At 40.4% G+C, this 24,757-nt stretch overlaps 1 protein-coding gene across 4 annotated transcripts in view; it reads right to left on the bottom strand.

Annotated features, from left to right (window-relative positions):
• Positions 1 to 24,757, bottom strand: part of Ae2 (Anion exchanger 2) — a 434,313-nt gene that overhangs the window by 214,838 nt on the left and 194,718 nt on the right. For all 4 annotated transcript variants that reach the window (XM_070102192.1, XM_070102191.1, XM_070102193.1 and 1 more), the window contains one exon: positions 16,947 to 17,124. In XM_070102192.1, the coding sequence (XP_069958293.1) occupies positions 16,947 to 17,124 (178 nt within the window). The remainder of the gene's footprint in view (positions 1 to 16,946; positions 17,125 to 24,757) is intronic.

Consider the following 24,757-nt stretch of genomic DNA (forward strand, 5'->3'; position numbering starts at 1 on the left):
ACGTCTGGAGAATTTATGAGTCAGCATTCAGGGAGTTCTGAACACAGCACTATGTCAACTCTCTTGACCTTATGAAGGTCATAGTGGCCTTCCTTGACTTCTTGAAGGTCATGATGATCTTGCCTGACCTCATGTAGGTCATGATCTTCCCTGATGTCAGGAATAATAATACCTGGAATTTACCTGGAGAGGGTTTCGGGGATCAACGCCCCCGCGGCCCGGTCTGAGACCAGGTCTCACGGTGGATCAGGGTGTGATCAACCAGGCTGTTACTGCTGGCCCCACGCAAACTGACGTATTAACCACAGCCCGGCTGGTCAGGTACTGACTTTAGGTGCCTGTCCAGTGCCTTCTTGAAGACAGCCAGGGATGTATTGGTAATCCCCCTTATGTATGCTGGGAGGCACTTAAACGCTCTTGGGCCCCTGACACTTAGTGTTCTCTCTTAGTGTACTCGTGCCCCCCCCCCCACTTCTCACTGAGGGAATGCAAGTACATACATGTACAAGGTATACAGGACTGGCTGACATCAATGACATCCTACTATATAGAAAGCCCCTTGTTATGCAGAGCATTTCGGGAAAATTAGGTAAATTTTGTCCCAGAATGTACATATGTCCTTTTACCGAATATATAAGAATAGTAATAATCTCTACAAGTACATGTATAAGGTATACAGGCCTAGCTGACATCAATGACATACTATATAGAAAGCTTCTGGTCTTGCAGAGCATTTCAGGTAACTTGGGTTAATTTTGTCCCCAGGAAGTGACCCACACGAGTTGGCTAACACCCAGGTACCTACTTGCTGCTAAATAAACAGGGACAGCAGGTGTCTTAACAAAACACACCCCAATGTTTTCACCTGTACAGGGGATCGAACCATGGACACTCAGTGTATGAGCTGAGTGTAGTACCAACTGAGCTACAGAAAACTTGTTCTTTCAGTGACAACCCCAGCAGCATGGTGAGGCAAGAGGACAGCAGTGCATCAGAAGTGGTGCAGTGAGAAAAACATGCATTATACAGAATATATACACTGAGAAGTGTATATTAGAGATGTATCGGTTGTGTAAATTCAGATATCCGTGGATGCGGATGTGTATGAGGATGCAGATGCATATGCAGATATCTGTTTGTAGTAAAATGCGGATGCAGATGTAAGAAATTGTGCAGATGTTCCACAGATGCGGATGCAGATATCCGATACATCTCTAGTGTGTATCTCTTACTATACAGGTGCTTTTTGACTCATGATAGGGTTACTTTCCGACAAATCCATCGTAAGTCGAAAATACTGTAGGTCAAAAAATGAATATGATAAGCTGTATAAATAAGTAAATAAATACTGTCACTGAATAAGTAAATCATTATTTTTTATTATTAACACACTGGCCGATTCCCACCAAGGCAGGGTGGCCCGAAAGAGAAAAATTTTCACCATCATTCACTCCATCACTGTCTTGCCAGAAGGGTGCTTTACACTACAGTTTTTAAACTGCAACATTAACACCCCTCCTTCAGAGTGCAGGCACTGTACTTCCCATCTCCAGGACTCAAGTCCGGACTGCCGGTCTCCCTGAACCCCTTCATAAATGTTACTTTACTCACACTCCAACAGCACGTCAAGTATTAAAAACCATTGTCTCCATTCACTCCTATCAAACACGCTCACCCATGCCTGCTGGAAGTCCAAGCCCCTTGCACACAAAACCTCCTTTACCCCCTCCCTCAAACCTTTCCTAGGCCGACCCCTACCCCGCCTTCCTTCCACTACAGACTGATACACTCTTGAAGTCATTCTGTTTCACTCCATTCTCTCTACATGTCCGAACCACCTCAACAACCCTTCCTCAGCCCTCTGGACAACAGTTTTGGTAATCCCGCACCTCCTCCTAACTTCCAAACTACGAATTCTCTGCATTATATTCACACCACACATTGCCCTCAGACATGACATCTCCACTGCCTCCAGCCTTCTCCTCGCTGCAACATTCATCTGCTTCACACCCATAAAAGAGTGTTGGTAAAACTATACTCTCATACATTCCCCTCTTTGCCTCCAAGGACAAAGTTCTTTGTCTCCACAGACTCCTAAGTGCACCACTCACCCTTTTCCCCTCATCAATTCTATGATTCACCTCATCTTTCATAGACCCATCCGCTAACACGTCCACTCCCAAATATCTGAATACATTCACCTCCTCCATACTCTCTCCCTCCAATCTGATATTCAATCTTTCATCACCTAATCTTTTTGTTATCCTCATAACTTTACTCTTTCCTGTATTCACTTTTAATTTTCTTCTTTTGCATACCCTACCAAATTCATCCACCAGCCTCTGCAACTTCTCTTCAGAATCTCCCAAGAGCACAGTGTCATCAGCAAAGAGCAACTGTGACAACTCCCACTTTATGTGTGATTCTTTATCTTTTAACTCCACGCCTCTTGCCAAGACCCACTCATTTACTTCTCTTACAACCCCATCTATAAATATATTAAACAACCACGGTGACATCACACATCCTTGTCTAAGGCCTACTTTTACTAGGAAATAATCTCCCTCTTTCCTACATACTCTAACTTGAGCCTCACTATCCTCGTAAAAACTCTTCACTGCTTTCAGTAACCTACCTCCTACACCATACACCTGCAACATCTGCCACATTGCCCCCCTATCCACCCTGTCATACGCCTTTTCCAAATCCATAAATGCCACAAAAACCTCTTTAGCCTTATCTAAATACTGTTCAGTTATATGTTTCACTGTAAACACCTGGTCCACACACCCCCTTCCTTTCCTAAAGCCTCCTTGTTCATCTGCTATCCTATTCTCTGTCTTACTCTTAATTCTTTCAATAATAACTCTACCATACACTTTACCAGGTATACTCAACAGACTTATCCCCCTATAATTTTTTGCACTCTCTTTTGTCCCCTTTGCCTTTATACAAAGGAACTATGCATGCTCTCTGCAAATCCCTAGGTACCTTACCCTCTTCCATACATTTATTAAATAATAGCACCAACCACTCTAAAACTATATCCCCACCTGCTTTTAAGATTTCTATCTTTATCCCATCAATCCCGGCTGCCTTACCCCCTTTCATTTTACCTACTGCCTCACGAACTTCCCCCACACTCACAACTGGCTCTTCCTCATTCCTACAAGTTGTTATTCCTCCTTGCCCTATACACGAAATCACAGCTTCCCTATCTTCATCAACATTTAACATTTCCTCAAAATATTCCTTCCATCTTCCCAATACCTCTAACTCTCCATTTAATAACTCTCCTCTCTTATTTTTAACTGACAAATCCATTTGTTCTCTAGGCTTCCTTAACTTGTTAATCTCACTCCAAAACTTTTTCTTATTTTCAACAAAATTTGTTGATAACATCTCACCCACTCTCTCATTTGCTCTCTTTTTACATTGCTTCACCACTCTCTTAACCTCTCTCTCTTTCTCCATATACTCTTCCCTCCTTGCATCACTTCTACTTTGTAAAAACTTCTCATATGCTAACTTTTTCTCCCTTACTACTCTCTTTACATCATCATTCCACCAATCGCTCCTCTTCCCTCCCGCACCCACTTTCCTGTAACCACAAACTTCTGCTGAACACACTAACACTACATTTTTAAACCTACCCCATACCTCTTCAACCCCATTGCCCATGCTCTCATTAGCCCATCTATCCTCCAATAGCTGTTTATATCTTACCCTAACTGCCTCCTCTTTAAGTTTATAAACCTTCACCTCTACTGTAACTAAATACATACAGTATTGAAAAGTAAACAAATGAATACAAGTTGCGGACTTGCCGCCTTCAAGCTAGGCAATTTTCTCAGGTTTTATCTCCAAAGTAATTGCTTTTGCACCATCGTAAAGTCGAAATATCATAAGTCAAACTATCACAAATCTGGTGCACCCGTAATTCTTATTTTAGGGATAAAGTACAGTATTCTTAATGTTAGTGTATGGGTGAATTGTAGTCTTAATGATGTATCTGCAGCTATGCTTAAAAATTAATTCCTAAGATTAACAGCCATGAAGGGTGGATGCTTTCACCATTTCACTTATGCAAATGAATCTGTTTGCAAGGCAAGGAATGCTTTTAGAGGAGGAAAAGCATGAGGTGGAGGAGGATGCGATGATGGTCCATATGGGTCAAGCTCAAGATTCATCCCAAGGATGATCCTACCACCCTACAATGAGGGACCACGATATTCATTCCAAGGACAACCCCATCACCCTACAATGAGGGACTACGATATTCATTCCAAGGATAATCCCATTGCCCTACAATGAAGGAACACAATATTCATCCCAAGGACAACCACCATCACCCTACAATGAGGGACTATGATATTCATTCCAAGGACAACCCCACTGCCCTACAATGAGGGAACACAATATTCATCCCAAGGACAACCCCCATCACCCTACAATGAGGGACTACGATATTCATTCCAAGGATAATCCCATTGCCCTACAATGAAGGAACACAATATTCATTCCAAGGACAACCACCATCACCCTACAATGAGGGACTATGATATTCATTCCAAGGACAACCCCACTGCCCTACAATGAGGGAACACAATATTCATCCCAAGGACAACCCCATCACCCTACAATGAGGGACTACGATATTCATTCCAAGGACAACCCCCATCACTCTACAAAGCGGGACCATGATATTCTTCCCCTCATATTTTATGGGTGGAAGAAGGAAATTGTCATCTTGTGGCTCAGGAAGCAAAAACTAAACTCAAGAGCAGGAATTACATACCACAGAGGAACTTTCTGCCAGATTTTAAGCTTTGTGCAAGTCATTTACTTCATGACCTGTCATTACCCACACTTACCCTGACTTGTCTTCCCACACACTTACTCCCTGACCCATCTTCCCACACACTTACTCCCTGACCTGTCTTCCCACACACTTACTCCCTGACCTGTCTTCCCACACACTTACTCCCTGACCTGTCTTCCAACACACTTACTCCCTGTCTTCCCACACACTTACTCCCTGACCTGTCTTCCAACACACTTACTCCCTGATGCATTTTCCCACACACTTACTCCCTGACCTGTTGTCCCACACACTTACTCCCTGTCCCACACACTTACCTGTTGTCCCACACACTTACTCCCTGGCCTGTTGTCCCACACACTTACTCCCTGACCCATCTTCCCACACACTCACTCCCTGACCCGTCTTCCCACACACTCATTCCCTGATCCATCTTCCTACACACTTACTCCCTGACCCATTTTCCCACACACTTACTCCCTGACCTGTTTTCCCACACACTTACTCCCTGACCTGTTTTCCCACACACACACTTCCTGACCTGTCTTCCCACACACTCACTCCCTGACATATCTTCCCACACACTTCCTGACCTGTCTTCCTACACACTCACTCCCTGGTCTATCTTCCTGCATACTTACCCTGACTTGTCCTTCTATGCACTCACTTCCTGACCTGTCTTCCCACACACTTACTCCCTGACCTGTTTTCCCACACTCCCTGACCTGTCTTCCCACACATTCCCTGGTCTATCTTCCCATGTACTTACCTTGACTTGTCCTTCTATGCACTCACTTCCTGACCTGTCTTCCCACACACACTTACTCCCTGACCTGTCTTCCCACACACTTACTCTCTGACCTGTCTTCCAACAAACTGACCTGATGCTCCATGCTCACCTGCAGGGGTGAGTGATGCAACCCTCCTATAAATTCAAGTTCTCCTTCCATCTGAGTATCTACTAAAAAAACACCAGCAGAGGGCTGAAATATGCAGACCAATTGTTTGAGTTTTTGTCTCTATGTGGGTTATTACTGAGCAGTGACAAGTGTTCACTACACTTTAGTTTTTAACACTGTATAATTAGTTTTTACTTTCATAATATATTCTGCCAGATATAAACAAGCTGTTAACCTTCACCTGCATTTTCTTTACCTTCACATATATTTTACAATGAATTACAATATATGCATTTCTGCACAATATGAACATAAACAACACCCTCATCTGTTAAACTGTTCCCTGTTAAATCCTCCCTCTTCAGATCAAGTTATATTTAGGTTAAGTTCATTTAAATTTGGTTAATCTAATTTAAAGAAAAGGCAACAATACCAAATCAAATACAGCAACAGTGGCCACAAAACAACACATGATTTTTTAAGCAAATACTACGGAAATTCGACACTCTCTCAAGTTTACTTTACTTCAGTATGACATTATGTGTTCTCTCATCTCTTCAGAGTTCTTACATCGGTTTGCATGCAGCCAGCAGTAACAGCCTGGCTGATCAGACCCTTGTGGCTAAAGCTCTCGCTCACACACGGAGGGCCCGGGTTCGATTCCCGGTGGGTGGAAACATTTCGACACGTTTCCTTACACCTGTTGTCCTGTTCACCTAGCAGCAAATAGGTACCTGGATGTTAGTTGACTGGTGTGGGTCGCATCCTGGGGGACAAGATTAAGGACCCCAATGGAAATAAGTTAGACAGTCCTCGATGACGCACTGACTTTCTTGGGTTATCCTGGGTGGCTAACCCTCCGGGGTTAAAAATCCCAACGAAATCTTATCTTAATCTTATCTTATCCACCAGGAGGCCTGGTCTCAGACCAGGCCACGGGGGCTTTGACCCCCAAAACCCTCTGCAGGCATACTCCAGGTATGTAAACCATAAATTTTTTGCTGCTGTTAAATAATGTGGTGAATGTAAATTAGCTCTGATATGAGACTGCTGATATGAAGTGGCTTTTCGATTCTTATCTGCCAATGAACGATATTCAAATTCTTTCAGAGTAACTAGCTGACTCCATAACCCAATGTAAAAGAACATCCTGAGAGCATAATATTTAGATTTAAGAAGCTCCAGCCCTATGGGAATGAAGTGCGACTAATAAATGACAAACTCTTCTTGCATACTGACAACGTACTTATAGTCCAAGTCAGGTTAATCAGCTCGGGTCAACAGACATTACAACTCTGTGTATGACTAACCAATGCACATTGTGGTGCTTCTGTTTGTTACAGTATAAACATGCTTAGCTCTTGCTCTATTCTAAGTACAGTGGTCCCTCAATAATCCTCCGGCCTGAAAGTCGTCCATTTCAGAAATAGTCCCGTTATTTCGTCTAAATATTGGCTCGCAAATGGTCTGTTAACTTGCTAATCGTCCTTCGTCCGGGACGCGTACTCACGCTCTGAGCTGCCTGGGCCTGCCTTCCCAGCCAGTGTGCCACTGTTTACCAGTGAGCGACGGTCCCCTCACTTGCTCCTATGAAATATTTCATAATATTCCATTGATTTTAGTGTTTGCAAGTGCTAAATAAGCTACCATGGCTCCAAAGAAAGCTCCTAGTGCCAAGCCTTTGGTAAAGAAGGCGAGAAATATGATTGAATTTAAGAAAAACATCACTGAACAATATGAAAGTGGCGTATGTGTGGGCAAACTGGCCAGGATGTATAACAAATCCTGTACAACCATATCTTCCATCATAGCCAAGAAAAAGGAAATCAAGGACACTGTTGTTGCAAATGGGATAAATATGCTGACAAAAATGAGATCACCAGTACTCGAAGATGTTGAGAAGTTATTATTGGTGTGGATAAACAAGAAACAATTAGCAGGAGAAAGTCTTATGACGTCGCTTATTTGTGAAAAGGCTAGACAGTTGCATGACGATTTGGTAAAGAAATTGCCTGCAACTAGTGGTGATGTGAGTGAATTTAAGGCCAGCAAAGGCTGGTTTGAGAGATTTAAGAAGCGTACTGGCATACAGTGTGATAAGGCATGGTGAGGCTGCCAGTTCTGACAACAAAGCGGCTGAAAAATATGTGCAGGAATTCAAGGAGTACATAGAGGCTGAAGGACTGAAACCTGAACAAGTGTTCAATTGTGATGAAACAGGCCTCTTTTGGAAGAAAATGCCAAAGAGGACCTACATTACTCAGGAAGAAAAGGCACTGCCAGGACACAAGCCTATGGAAGACAGGCTGACGCTCATGTTCTGTGCTAATGCTAGTGGGGATTTCAAAGTGAAGCCGTTACTAGTGTACCATTCTGAAAATCCCAGAGTGTTCAAGAAAAACAATGTTATGAAGAGTAAATTGTGTGTGTTTTGGAGATCTAATATTAAGGCATGGGTCACAAGGGACATTTTTATCGAGTGGTTTAATGAAGTGTTTGGCTCTAGTGTGAAGAATTACCTCCTGGAAAAGAAATTGGATCTCAAGTGCGTGCTAGTAATGGACAATGCACCTGCTCAGCCTCCAAACTTGGATGACCTAATTCTGAAGGAGTTTGGGTTCATCACAGTAAAGTTCTTGCCCCTGAATACCACTCCTCTCCTCCAGCCCATGGACCAGCAAGTCATTTCAAACTTTAAAAAACTCTACACCAAAGCAATGTTTGAAAGGTGCTTTAATGTGACCTCAGACACTCACTTGACCCTAAGAGATTTTTGGAAAGAACACTTCAGTATTCTCCACTGCATAAGCCTGATAGGTAAGGCTTGGGAGTGAGTGACTACCAGGACTTGGAACTCTGCTTGGAGAAAATTGTGGCCAGACTGTGTCCACAAGAGGGATTTTGAAGGGCTTGAGGCAGCCCCTGATGAGCCTATGTCAGTTGTGAACTCTATTGTGGCACTGGGGAGTTCCATGGGGTTGGATGTGAGTTTGGAGGATGTGGAAGAGTTGGTGGAGGACCACAACGAAGAGCTAACCACTGAGGAGCTGCAAGAGCTTCAGTAGGAAGAGTAATAGATTGCAGCTCAGAATCTTGCTGCAGAGGAGGAAGAGAGATGGAAGAAGGTGCCTTCTTCAGAAATTAAGGAGATTTTTGAAATGTGGGGTAGGATGGAAAGATTTATGGAGAAACATCACCCTGAGAAGGATGTTGCAAGCCATATCGGCAACTTGTACAGTGACAGAGTCTTGGCCCATTTTAGGGAAGTTTTAAAGAGAGCCAGAAACAGAGCTCTCTGGACAGTTTTTTTGCGAGACAGGATTCCAGTGACTCTCAAGCTGGTCCTAGTGACATTAAGAAACAGAGAAGAGAAGTAACCCCAGAAAAGCAATTGGTACTGTTTGGAAGGGGATTTCCCTTCCAAACAGTAAATAATCCCATCTCTCTCCTTCTCCATACTGTTTGGAAGGGGATTTCCCTTCCAAACAGTAAATAATCCCATCTCTCTCCTTCTCCAGTCTTCCATACACTAAGAAGAATCGCCAATAAAGGTAAGTGTTATTCTGTTAATGTTTCATTCACCATGTGCCATTGTATTGTTTATGTACTACATCTATATTTCATGTAAAAAAATTTTTTGTTTTAATACTTCTGAGTGTCAGGAACGGATTAATTGTATTTACATTATTTCTTATGGGGAAAATTTATTTGAAAATCGTCTATTTCGATAATAGTCCCACTTCCCGGAATGGATTATGGACGATTATTGAGGGACCACTGTATAAAGAATAATTATCATAAGCTTATTTAAAATAGGCTAATGATAATTCAGCTTAAAATATAATAATAATGATAATAATAATGTCAAATAAGTGAATGTTGGTGAATATGTTTTCTTCTTTACGTTACCCTGCCTTGATAGGAGACAGTCATCAAGTTAAAAATAATAACATTAATAATTAATAATAATAATAATAATTATAGGTAGTAGGTTGGTAGACAGCAACCGCCCAGGGAGGTACTACCGTCCTGCCAAGTGAGTGTAAAACGAAAGCCTGTAATTGTTTTACATGATGGTAGGATTGCTGGTGTCCTTTTTTCTGTCTCATGAACATGCAAGATTTCAGGTACGTCTTGCTACTTCTACTTACACTTAGGTCACACTACACATACATGTACAAGCACATATATACACACCCCTCTGGGTTTTCTTCTATTTTCTTTCTAGTTCTTATTCTTGTTTATTTCCTCTTATCTCCATGGGGAAGTGGAACAGAATTCTTCCTCCGTAAGCCATGCGTGTTGTAAGAGGCAACTAAAATGCCGGGAGCAAGGGGCTAGTAACCTCTTCTCCTGTATATATTACTAAATGTAAAAGGAGAAACTTTCGTTTTTCCTTTTGGGCCACCCCGCCTCGGTGGGATACGGCCGGTGTGTTGAAAGAAAGAAGAAAGAATAATAATAATGCAAAAAACAGTGATTATGTGTGAGTGAGGTGAAAGAGTTGAATGATGATGAAAGTATTTTCTTTTTGGGGATTTTCTTTCTTTTTGGGTCACCCTGCCTCAGTGGGAGACGGCCGACTTGTTAAAAAAAAAAAAATAATAATAATAAAACCATTATAAACATAAAATGAAAAGCTGGAGGAAAACAAATTTCAAGATGCCTGTGCCAGGCAGTGCAGGAAAGCATTAAGAGAGCTGCAAAAGCATAATTGTAGCCACTAGTGACAGAGCTCCTCCGCTTAATCATGCTTAACTCTTTTACAATAATAAACATGAAATCACATTTCAACATGTTTCAATATTTACACTTCAACTGAAAAATTAATTAGGTAACAGAACATATTGAGGCTTACTGTCCCAAACAGGTTCACTGCAAATGGTGGATGACAAGGAAATTCATTTCTCTTGAAATTTCAACATCATTAAATAAGAAAAAAAAAAAAAAGATTTTTCATGTGGCTGGGGAAGTCCCTCAACACTAGTGGGCAGCACTACCTCCTCCTCCTCCTACCTCCAGTTCATATTCATTACCTCATGCATGAAACTCATCCTATGTGATGGAACACAGTATAATAGAACAACATAGCTACTGGCAGTTTTTGTTCCCAAAATGTAAATATCATGCAGAATAGGGTAACCTCACACACTAAGGGTATACCTAAATTTTAACTATTATTTATTATGATTATTGTTAATACTGCATTATTATTATTATTATGATCATTGTAATCATTATTATTCTTTCTTTCTTTCTTTCAACACATCAGCCGTATCCCACCAAGGCAGGGTGGCCCAAAAAGAAAAACAAAAGTAATTTATACAGGAGAAGGGGTTACTAGCCCCTTGCTCCCGGCATTTTAGTCGCCTCTTACAACACGCATGGCTTACGGAGGAAGAACTCTGCTCCACTTCCCCATGGAGATAAGAGGAAATAAACAAGAACAAGAACTAGAAAGAAAATAGAAGAAAACCCAGAGGGGTGTGTATACATATGCTTGTACATGCATGTGTAGTGTGACCTAAGTGCAAGTAGAAGCAGCAAGATGTACCTGAAATCCTGCATGTTTATGAGACAGAAAAAAGGACACCAGTAATCCTACCATCATGTAAAACAATTACAGGCTTTCGTTTTACACTCACTTGGCCGGACAGTAGTACCTCCCTGGGCGGCTGCTGTCTACCAACCTACTACCTAGAATCATTATTATTATTATACACAAATAACCCACACATAGGAGACTGCAGGTTATTTGTGTATTGTTCCTGTCATGGTATTGTGCCTTTTTATTCTTTCAAATTCTAATTTTTATTTCTTTGCACAGTATACAGGTTGGCCATTACTAAGCCAGCAATCACTAATCTGGTTCCATCAGTAATCCGGCACTAATTCTGGCTAGAATAATTTGTAATTTCTGGGGTCACCACACCAACCTGCTGCTACTGTTTGGTGGCACTACTTGCTGCATAAGCCATTCCAATTTGTTTTTCTCCATTTATTGTTATAATCTGCTCACTTTTAACCCTAGCCATGGTTCCAACAAATAAAGAAAATGCTTCTCGTTGTGTTAAGCACAAACACTGTACACTATCCATATGAGATAAAGTGGCTTTGAAGCCACTGTCGGACTTGTAGTATGATGCCGTGAGCTCAGCTCACTCAGATAAGCTGTGACCAGTAAATTTGGGCCTACATGTGAGAGAATAGGTCTGTGTGGTAAGTGTGCACTACATAAAAAAAATCCTCCAGCACATAGTGCATAATGAGAAAAAACTGCAACCGTGTTTTTGATGTGTAGTCTCGGTTTTTGGTCTCATTTGATAGAATGGAAGATATACTACAGAAATAAAGATGATTTTGATTGGTTTCAGGATGGAAAGTACCTTGAAATTGAGCTCAATGTAACGGAAATGTTTGATTTTTTGCTGATGTTCAAGAGTAAACAAATCAAATCACTCATCCAATATGTGTCCAAGTGGCCAGTCTAATACACTGTCATGAATAGGTTAACATTATTTATACAATTATGCAGTAGTCTGTATAACAGTAAATCTTCCATTTTTCATGTGAATAAAATTTCAAAATGGAAAGCAAGCGTAATAAAAGAGAGGCCTGGAAACGTGACTAATGAACAGAGAAAATGTTATTTTAGTGCCAGGAATTTTTTTTTTTTTCAACAAGTCAGTCATCTCCCACCGAGGCATGGTGACCCAAAAAGAAAATACGTACTTTCATCATCATTAAACACTTTCACCTCAATGATACATAATCACTATCTTTGCAGAGGTGCCCAGATACAACAGTTTAGAAGCATATATAAAGATATATAACATATCCCTCCAAACTGCCAATATCCTAAACCCCTCCTTTAACCCTCTGACTGTTTTGGTCGTATATATACGTCTTACGAGCCAGCGTTTCGAACGTATTAATACGCATAAATTCTACTGGCTTCGAATCAAGCAGGAGAAAGCTGGTAGGCCCACATTTGAGAGAATGGGTCTGTGTGGCCAGTGTGCACCACATAAAAAAAATCCTGCAGCACGCAGTGCATAATGAGAAAAAAAAAAAAACTGACCGTTTTTTTGGATTAAAACGCCGACTCTAAGGTGTATTTTCATATAGTATTTATCGTTTTATTCTCGTTTTCATGATCTCACGTGATAAAATGGAAAACATATTACAGAAATAGAGATGATTTTGATTAGTTTCACGATGAAAACGACCTTGAAATTGAGCTCAAAGTAGCAGAAATGTTCGATTTTTACCAATGTTCAGGAGTAAGCAAATCACACCACACGTCCAATACATGTCAACTGGGGAGTCTAATATTCTTTCACTAGTGCACTGATATTATATATACCATTTTTACAATAATGCAGTAGTCTGCATAACAGTGTATTTTGTATTTTTTGTATGAATAAAAAATCAAAATAGAAAGCAATAGTAATATAAGAGGGGCCTAAAGACATGACTAATGAACAATGGATATGTTATTTTAGTGCCAAGAATGTCTACATTGTTTATTCTGAAATTGGCATCTTTTTTGATTTGCATGAAATTCGCCAAATTGCCAATTTCTGACCACTTTATTGGGTAGTTCAAATCGGTAAATGGGCGGTTTCTTGTACTCAACCGATAGAAAAAATGGAGTTCTAGAGAAATAGCTATGAGTTTGGTCAACTGGAACTACGGAATTGGTCAAAAATAGGGCTCAAAGTCGGCGAAATCGCCGATGCGTATACGTCGCCGAGACCGCTAACTTCAAAGGAGTGTAATTCCATGAGTTTTCGACCAAATTTCGTACTTTTAGTGTTATTACCATCGGGAAAAGATTCTCTATCATTTCATAAGAAAAAATAATTTTTTTTTTTTCAAAAATTTTGCGACATAGAACGAGTTTCAGAAAGGGGCTTGCGACAGTCAAAAGGTTAAAGTGCAGGCATTGTACTTCCCATTTCCAGTACTCAAGTCGGGCTATATAAAAATAAACGGTTTCCCTGAATCCTTTCACTAAATATTACCCTGCTCACACTCCAACAGCTCAGTCAGGAATGTCTGCATTATTTATTCTGGGCCCTATTTTGCATCTCTTGAAATTTGTGTGAAATTGGCCAAATTGCCAATTTCTGATCACTTTACTGGATAGTTGAAATAGTTAAATGGGCAGTTTCTTGTACTCAATGGACAGAATAGAAGGAATACTAGCAAAAAAAAATAGCAACGAGTTTGGTCGACTGGAACAATGGAATTGGCGAAAATTAGGCCACGAATTGGGCAAAAATCACTGATACATAAATATCACTATGGGGTTAAGTGAATTCTAACCTATCCACTTTGTAATTGGGCAAAATCACTAATCCGGCACCCTACAGGTCCCGATGATGCCAGATTAGTGATGGTCAACCTGTATAATGTGTGATTTACATGTTATAAAATATTGTACCTGAGCATTTTATAATATATATTCATGTAATGTGTTAAAACCTTTGTGAGCACATCAGACTTGCACTACAAAGGTGAGAGATGAAGGTATTGAGAGAAAGACACTGGCAGAAATCGGGAAGAAGTAATATTTGAGGCAGCAAATTGACGTTAATAAAGAAATCTAAGAGAATCTTAATCAAAGGTGGGACCATCAGAAAGGAGTGTGAACAGAGATGTAGTTAGTATGCTCTCTGATGAATAAGACAACTGATTAACCCCTTGACTGTTGCAACCCCCAATCCTGAGGTGTCCTAGTGTCACAAAATTTAAAAAAAAAAAAAAATAAAAAAAAATTCTTATGAAATGATAGAGAATCTTTTCCTGATTGTAATGACACCAAAAAAAAACGAAATTTGATGGAAAACTGTTGAAATTACGCTCTCGCGAAGTTACGACCTCGGCGATATTTACAAATCGACAATTTTGCCCACTTTGAGCCCTATTTTTGGCTAATTCCATTGTTCCAGTCGACCAAACTCATAGCTATTTCTTTAGAACTCTGTTTTTTCTATCGATTGAGTACAAAAAACTGCCCATTTACCGATTTCATCTACCAAATAACGTGGTCAGAAATTTGCGATTTGGCCAATTTCATGAAAATTAAAAAATATGACAATTTCAAAATAAGGTCCAGAATGAACAATGCAGACATTCCTGGCTCTAAAATAACATTTTCTTTGTTCATCAGTCATGTCTCCAGGCCCCTCTGATATTACTCTTGCTTTCTATTTTGAATTTTTATTCAAACAAAAAATAGAAGATTTACTGTTATGCAGTCTACTGCAATACTGTAATAATTGTATAAATAACGTCAACCCATTGATGACTGCATATCAGAATGGCTAGTTGGACATTTATTGGGCAATGGCATCATTTGTTTACTTTTGAACATCAGCAAAAATCAAACATTTCCCCTACTTTGAGCTCCATTTCGAGGTTCTTTCTATAGTAAAATTAATCAAAATCACCTCTATTTCTATAATATGTTTTCCATTCTATCAAATGAGACCAAGAAAACGAGAATACAACCATAAATACTATACGAAAATAGACCACAAATTTGGCATTTTTAAATAAAAAAACAGTCGGAGTTTTTTTTTCTCGTTATGCACTGTGTGCTCCAGGATTTTTTTTATATGGTGCACACTGACCACACAATCCCATTCTCTCACATGTGGGCCTACCAGCTTTCTCCTGCTTGATTTGAAACCTCTAGATTTTATGAGTATATATACGTCAAACACGGTACCTCGTAAGACGTATATATATGACCAAAACAGTCATAGGGTTAAAAGTTAAAGAACAAAAAGGCACAATACCATGACTGGAACAATTCACAAATAACCCGCAAATAGGAAGATGATGATGATGATATTTTAGTCCGACTTGGACCATTTACAAGTCACAAAAAATAACCCACACACAAGACAATGTGAGTTGTTGATGGTACAAGTCAGACCAAAATATCATCATAAGCTTCTTTCTCCTCTGTGCAGGTTATCTGTATATGATTAAAAGTTGTTTGATGTCAGTACTACCTGACAATTTTTGCAGAATGGTGCTGAGTGTCACTCCATAAGATGAATAAATGCACAGCTAAGAGAGTATTTTTTTTGGTCCCCATCATCTTTTTACTCAGTGCATAACCCCTATCCAAGGTTTACATTTTTTTTTTTTTTAACAAGTCGGCAGTCTTCCACCGAAGCAGGGTGACCCAAAAAGAAAGAAAATCCCCAAAAGAAAATACTTTCATCATTTAACACTTTCACATCACTCACACATAATCACTGTTTTTGCAGAGGTGCTCAGGATACAACAGTTTAGAAGCATATATGTATAAAGATACATAACATATCCCTCCAAACTGCCAATATCCCAAACCCCTCCTTTAAAGTGCAGGCAATGTATTTCCCATTCCCAGGACTCAAGTCCGGCTATATGAAAATAACCGGTTTCCCTGAATCCCTTCACTAAATATTACCCTGCTCACACTCCAACAGCTCGTCAGGTCCCAAATACCATTCATCTCCAGTCACTCCTATCTAACATGCTCATAAAGGTTGAAGGGAGGGGGTAAAGGAGGTTTTGTCGGCGTGGGGCTTGGACGTCCAGCAAGGTTTACATATATACATAATTTCCAGGAGCCTAATCTCCCAAATTACTGGGATCAAGTGTATACTACAATCTAGCATGACATAAAAGCTAAAAACCAACCAAATAAACCAAAATAATGACAAAAAAAAAAAGCAAGCGTGTGCCATCTTCACAGCATATGCCACCATCATGATCCTGCCAGGTGCAAGTGACCACCCACTTCTCCGGTAGAGTTTTACATCACTCTTCATAAGTATTTGTATAAGACAGTTGTTATTTGTTTAACCCTTAAACGGTCCAAACAGATCGACGTTCAAATTCATAGTGCTACAAAAGTAGATCTACTTTTTTTTTGCATATTTTCAAATGTAACAAAAAAAAAAGTAGATAAAAGTTTTTTTACACGTTTTCAGATGTAAAACAAAAAAGAAGATCTACATTTTTTTACATACTTTCAGATGCTGAAAAAACGTATATATATGTTTGAACCATTTAAGGGTTAAAATCACTGGCTCAAATGATGTTACCTTTAATTTTTAAAAGGGTGGACCGGTAAGCCACTTCAGCATTGTATCCTCTATTTTCCACAGTTCTTTCATAATGCACTTCCATAAAGAATAACTACTAATTCTCTCACATACCTGCTTCAAGTCCTTTACGGAGGGAGAACAATGCATGGAAATTGAGGAAGGCAAGATGAGGCTTTCCCCAGCGATTGTCAACATCCTCCACATCTTCCTCATACTTGATCCAACGGGCAGTCTCCTTCCACTCAATACGACCTTCTGAATACTTCAGTTCATCCAACTCAACAAATACCTTGAAAAATAAAAACAATCATAAAGACCATGAAGCATACAGTAACAACAGAAATATTATTTAATGTTTGTAGTAGGTAGTAGGTTTCAGGTAGTAGGTTGGTAGGCAGTAACCGCCCAGGGAGGTACTACCGTCCTACCAAGTGAGTGTAAAACGAAAGTCTGTAATTGTTTTACATGATGGTAGGATTGCTGGTGTCCTTTTTTTCTGTCTCATGAACATGCAAGATTTCAGGTATGTCTTGCTACTTCTACTTACACTTAGGTCACACTACACATACATGTACAAGCACATATATACACACCCCTCTGGGTTTTCTTCTCTTTTCTTTCTAGTTCTTATTCTTGTTTATTTCCTCTTATCTCCATGGGGAAGTGGAACAGAATTCTTCCTCCGTAAGCCATGCGTGTTGTAAGAGGCGACTAAAATGCTGGGAGCAAGGGGCTAGTAACCTCTTCTCCTGTATATACTAAATGTAAAAGGAGAAACTTTCGTTTTTCCTTTTGGGCCACCCCGCCTCGGTGGGATACGGCTGGTGTGTTGAAAGAAAGAAAGAAGTAGGTAGTAGGTTGGTAGACAGCAACCACCCAGGGAAGTGCTACTGTCCTGCCAGATGACTGTGAAACAGAAACCTGTAACTGTTTTGCATGATGGTAGGATTGCTGGTGTCTTTTTCTGTCTCATAAACACGCTAGATAACAGGGATATCTTGCTACTCCTACTTACACTTTGGTCACACTTCACAGACACGCACATGCATATATATACAGTGGACCCCCGCTTTACGATCAGCTCCCAATGCGACCAATTATGTAAGTGTATTTATGTAAGTGAGTTTGTACGTGTATGTTTGGGGGTCTGAAATGGACTAATCTAATTCACAATATTCCTTATGGGAACAAATTCGTACAGTACTGGCACCTGAACATACTTCTGGAATGAAATAATATCGTAAACCAGGGGTCCACTGTATACATACATCTAGGTTTTTCTCCTTTTTCTAAATAGCTCTTGTTCTTTATTTCTTCTATTGTCCATGGGGAAGTGGAAAAGAATCTTTCCTCCGTAAGCCATGCGTGTCGTATGAGGCGATTAAAATGCCGGGAGCGATGGGCTAGTAACCCCTTCCCCTCAGGGAAGGTTCCTTGATGTTGGTGAGGGGCTCTTGATTTAGGGAACTGGATCTGTGCTCCAGTTCCCCGAATTCAGCCTGAATGCTTTCCACCTCCCCCCAGGCGCTGTATAATCCTATGAGTTTAGCGCTCCCCCCTTGATTATAATAATAATAATAATAGTAACCCCTTCTCCTGTAGACATTTACTAAAAAGAAGAAGAAGAAAAACTTTATAAAACTGGAATGCTTGAAAGTTGGATGTCCTGGCCCTAAGCGAAACAAAGCTGATGGGGGTAGGGGAGTTTCAGTGGGGGGAAATAAATGGGATTAAATCTGGAGTATCTGAGAGAGTTAGAGCTAAGGAAGGGGTAGCAGTAATGTTGAAGGATCAGTTATGGAAGGAGAAAAGAGAATATGAATGTGTAAATTCAAGGATTATGTGGATTAAAGTAAAGGTTGGATGCGAAAAGTGAGTCATAATAAGCGTGTATGCACCTGGAGAAGAGAGGAATGTAGAGGAGAGAGAGAGATTTTGGGAGATGTTAAGTGAATGTATAGGAGCCTTTGAACCAAGTGAGAGAGTAATTGTGGTAGGGGACCTGAATGCTAAAGTAGGAGAAACTTTTAGAGAGGGTGTTGTAGGTAAGTTTGGGGTGCCAGGTGAAAATGATAATGGGAGCCCTTTGATTGAACTTTGTATAGAAAGGGGTTTAGTTATAGGTAATACATATTTCAAGAAAATGAGGATAAATAAGTATACAAGATATGATGTAGGGCGAAATGACAGTAGTTTGTTGGATTATGTATTAGTAGATAAAAGACTGTTGAGTAGACTTCAGGATGTACATGTTTATAGAGGGGCCACAGATATATCAGATCACTTTATAGTTGTAGCTACACTGAGAGTAAAAGGTAGATGAGATACAAGGAGAATAGAAGCATCAGGGAAGAGAGAGGTGAAGGTTTATAAACTAAAAGAGGAGGCAGTTAGGGTAAGATATAAACAGCTGTTGGAGGATAGATGGGCTAATGAGAGCATAGGCAATGGGGTCGAAGAGGTATGGGGTAGGTTTAAAAATGTAATGTAAGAGTGTTCAGCAGAAGTTTGTGGTTACAGGAAAGTGCGTGCGGGAGGGAAGAGGAGCGATTGGTGGAATGATGATGTAAAGAGAGTACTAAGGGAGAAAAAGTTAGCATATGAGAAGTTTTTACAAAGTAGAAGTGATGCAAGGAGGGAAGAGTATATGGAGAAAAAGAGAGAGGTTAAGAGAGTGGTGAAGCAATGTAAAAAGAGAGCAAATGAGAGAGTGGGTGAGATGTTATAAACAAATTTTGTTGAAAATAAGAAAAAGTTTTGGAGTGAGATTAACAAGTTAAGGAAGCCTAGAGAACAAATGGATTTTTTTTTTTTTTTCAACAAGTCGGCCGTCTCCCACCGAGGCAGGGTGACCCAAAAAAGAAAGAAAATCCCCAAAAAGAAAATGCTTTCATCATCATTCAACACTTTCACCACACTCACACATTATCACTGTTTTTGCAGAGGTGCTCAGAATACAACAGTTTAGAAGCATATACGTATAAAGATACACAACATATCCCTCCAAACTGCCAATATCCCAAACCCCTCCTTTAAAGTGCAGGCATTGTGCTTCCCATTTCCAGGACTCAAGTCTGACTATATGAAAATAACCTGTTTCCCTGAATCCCTTCACTAAATATTACCCTGCTCACACTCCAGCAGATCGTCAGGTCCCAAGTATCATTCGTCTCCATTCACTCCTATCTGACACGCTCACGCACGCTTGCTGGAAGTCCAAGCCCCTCGCCCACAAAACCTCCTTTACCCCCTCTCTCCAACCCTTTCGAGGGCAACCCCTACCCCTCCTTCCTTCCCCTATAGATTTATATGCTTTCCATGTCATTCTACTTTGATCCATTCTCTCTAAATGACCAAACCACCTCAACAACCCCTCTTCTGCCCTCTGACTAATGCTTTTATTAACTCCACACCTTCTCCTAATTTCCACACTCCGAATTTTCTGCATAATATTTACACCACACATTGCCCTTAGACAGGACATCTCCACTGCCTCCAACCGTCTCCTTGCTGCTGCATTTACCACCCAAGCTTCACATCCATATAAGTGTTGGTACCACTATACTTTCATACATTCCCTTCTTTGCCTCCATAGATAGCGTTTTTTGACTCCACATATACCTCAACGTACCACTCACCTTTTTTCCCTCATCAATTCTATGATTAACCTCATCCTTCATAAATCCATCCGCCGACACGTTAACTCCCAAGTATCTGAAAACATTCACTTCTTCCATACTCCTCCTCCCCAATTTGATACCCAATTTTTCTTTATCTAAATCATTTGATACCCTCATCACCTTACTCTTTTCTATGTTCACTTTCAACTTTCTACCTTTACACACATTCCCAAACTCATCCACTAACCTTTGCAATTTTTCTTTAGAATCTCCCATAAGCACAGTATCATCAGCAAAAAGTAACTGTGTCAATTCCCATTTTGAATTTGATTCCCCATAATTTAATCCCACCCCTCTCCCGACCACCCTAGCATTTACTTCTTTTACAACCCCATCTATAAATATATTAAACAACCATGGTGACATTACACATCCCTGTCTAAGACCTACTTTTACCGGGAAGTATTCTCCCTCTCTTCTACACACCCTAACCTGAGCCTCGCTATCCTCATAAAAACTCTTAACAGCATTTAGTAACTTACCACCTATTCCATATACTTGCAACATCTGCCACATTGCTCCTCTATCCACTCTATCATATGCCTTTTCTAAATCCATAAATGAAATAAAAACTTCCCTACCTTTATCTAAATACTGTTCACATATATGCTTCAATGTAAACACTTGATCTACACATCCCCTACCCACTCTGAAGCCTCCCTGCTCATCCGCAATCCTACATTCTGTCTTACCTCTAATTCTTTCAATTATAACCCTACTGTACACTTTTCCTGGTATACTCAGTAAACTTATTCCTCTATAATTTTTACAATCTCTTTTGTCCCCTTTCCCTTTATATAAAGGGAATATACATGCTCTCTGCCAATCCCTAGGTACCTTCCCCTCTTTCATACATTTATTAAACAAAAGTACCAACCACTCCAACACTATATCCCCCCCTGCTTTTAACATTTCTGTCATGATCCCATCAGTTCCAGCTGCTTTACCCCCTTTCATTCTACGTAATGCCTCACATACCTCCACCACACTTACATTCTGCTCTTCTTCACTCCTAAAAGATGGTATACCTCCCTGGCCAGTGCATGAAATTACCACCTCCCTTTCTTCCTCAACATTTAAAAGTTCCTCAAAATATTCTCGCCATCTACCTAATACCTCCCTCTCCCCATCTACTAACTCCCCTACTCTGCGTTTTTAACTGACAAATCCATATTTTCCCTAGGCTTTCTTAACTTGTTTAACTCACTCCAAAATTTTTTCTTATTTTCATTAAAATTTCTTGACAGTGCCTCTCCCACTCTATCATCTGCTCTCCTTTTGCACTCTCACCACTCTCTTCACCTTTCTTTTATTCTCTGTTGCGGCCCCCTGCCAAACTAGCGGTTAAATAGTTAACCTGCCGGCCGGCAGTACCACTGGGTACGTCACCAAACCCAATGTGGGGACTGCTGAGCCGGCCTTAGAACATTAAGTACCTGAGTGCCTCACGGTGCGCATCTAAGCAGTAGGTACCTGACCACCTAATCGTACACCTCTACTGGCTTTAGAAGCATTAAGTACCTGGGTGCCTCACGGTGCGCATCTAAGCAGTAGGTACCTGACCACCTAATCGTACACGTCTACTGGCTTCAGCTACATTATGTACCTGAGCACCTCATGGTACGCACCGCAACATTAAGTACCTGAGTGCCTCTTGGTACGCACCTAAGCAGTAGGTACCTGAACACCTAAAGGTACACGTCTACTGGCTTCAGCAACATTATGTACCTGAGTGCCTCTTGGTACGCACCTAAGCAGTAGGTACCTGAACACCTAAGGGTACACGTCTACTGGCTTTAGCAACATTAAGTACCTGAACACCTCAGGGTACGCATCTAAGCAGTAGGTACCTGGACACCTAATGGTACACAGCTACTGGCTTTAGAAACATCTACGCAGTAGGCACCTGAACACCTAATCGTACCTATCTACTGGCGTTAGAAGAACCGCTCACCGCAGCTCACTGAGTCTGTTGGCCTCAGTTACTTGACGGCCGCATTCAGTGAGCTTGCAGCATGGTGTTCGGCTAGCGGTGTGTCAATCGGCTTTGGAGAGGATTTACTGGACTACCGGTGATGTCTGTGGACTCACCGCCTATGCTTGTCAACTGTGGGCCGGAGTCATCTGATGCTGTTTAGTGGGACATTACATGAAGAAAAGGTTGGAGTGTTACACTGAACTGGGCCAGGACCGTAGTGTGACACTTAAGCAAGTATGATGGAGTGGAACACTAAGATATGCACAGGACCGTAGTGGAACACTGAGATGAAAAGGGTGTCGTGTGACACTGAAGATGGCCTGAATGTAGTGTACATTGAATAGTGTCATGTGACTGGCCTCGACGGGTATGCTATGCGGGTAGTGTGACGCAGAGACAAGGGTGTCAAGTGTGACACGGTTGCGAAAGTGTGTGTATTACATGGAGAAAAGGGTGTCAAGTGACACGGTGGAGAAAGAGCGTCACAACTCGGAAAAGTGTCGTGAGAAACAGTTGATTGTAATTTATTATTTTAAATGTTACTTAATTTATTATTTTAGCATATAGATATATGACACAGTAGTGTCAAGAGTTGTACCCTGTGTAGGGTCGGGAATTATTTATTATTTTAGTAAATTGCTAATTATAATTTATTATTGTAACATGTATATATTATCAGATGTTAGTTCAAATACCTCTAGACCAAAGATAGTTGATTTTTATATTATATTAAAGATTAATTTATTTTAATGTGTGTATTTATGTATCCCGAACTCTTTATTACAAAAGGAGTAAATCTTACAATCTTTAAAAAATTACTTTTTTTGTAATACTCTCCATATACTCTGCTCTTCTTATAACACTTCTGCTTTGTAAAAACCTCTCATAAGCTACCTTTTTCTCTTTTATCACACCCTTTACTTCATCAATCCACCAATCGCTCCTCTTTCCTCCTGCCCCCACCCTCCTATAACCACAAACTTCTGCCCCACATTCTAATACTGCATTTTTAAAACTATTCCAACCCTCTTCAACCCCCCCACTACTCATCTTTGAACTAGCCCACCTTTCTGCCAATAGTCGCTTATATCTCGCCCGAACTTCCTCCTCCCTTAGTTTATACACTTTCACCTCCCTCTTACTTGTTGTTGCCACCCTTCCTCTTTTCCCATCTACCTCTTACTCTAACTGTAGCTACAACTAAATAATGATCCGATATATCAGTTGCCCCTCTATAAACATGTACATCCAGGAGCCTACCCATCAACCTTTTATCCACCAATACATAATCTAACAAACTACTTTCATTATGTGCTACATCATACCTTGTATATTTATTTATCCTCTTTTTCATAAAATATGTATTACTTATTACCAAATTTCTTTCTACACATAGCTCAATTAAAGGCTCCCCATTTACATTTACCACTGGCACCCCAAATTTACCTACTACTCCCTCCATAACATTTTTACCCACTTTAGCACTGAAATCCCCAACCACCATTACCCTCACACTTGATTCAAAACTCCCCACGCATTCACTCAACATTTCCCAAAATCTCTCTCTCTCCTCTACACTTCTCTCTTCTTCAGGTGCATACACGCTTACTATAACCCACTTTTCACATCCAATCTTTATTTTACTCCACATAATACTTGAATTAATACATTTGTAGTCCCTCTTTTCCTGCCATAGCTTATCCTTCAACATTATTGCTACTCCTTCTTTAGCTCTAACTCTATTTGAAACCCCTGACCCAATCCCATTTATTCCTCTCCATTGAAACTCTCCCACCCCCTTCAGCTTTGTTTCACTTAAAGCCAGGACATCCAGTTTCTTCTCATTCATAACATCCACAATCATCTCTTTCTTATCATTTGCACAACATCCATGCACATTCAGACTTCCCACTTTGACAATTTTCTTCTTATTCTTTTTAGTAATCTTTACAGGAAAAGGGGTTATTAGCCCATTGTTCCCGGCATTTTAGTTGACTTTTACAACACGCATGGCTTACGGAGGAAAGATTCTTATTCCACATCCCCATGGATATAAAAGGAAAAGTAATAAGACCAAGAACTATTAAGATAAAATCAAAGAAAACTCAGATGAGTGTGTCAGTTAAAAATAGGAGAGGAGAGTTATTAAATGGAGAGTTAGAGGTATTGGGAAGATGGAAGGAATATTTTGAAGAATTGTTAAATGTTGATGAAGATAGGGAAGCTGTGATTTCGTGTATAGGGCAAGGAGGAATAACATCTCG

The sequence above is a fragment of the Cherax quadricarinatus genome, chromosome 80 (genome assembly GCF_038502225.1).
Source record: "Cherax quadricarinatus isolate ZL_2023a chromosome 80, ASM3850222v1, whole genome shotgun sequence".
Lineage (NCBI taxonomy): Eukaryota > Metazoa > Arthropoda > Malacostraca > Decapoda > Parastacidae > Cherax > Cherax quadricarinatus.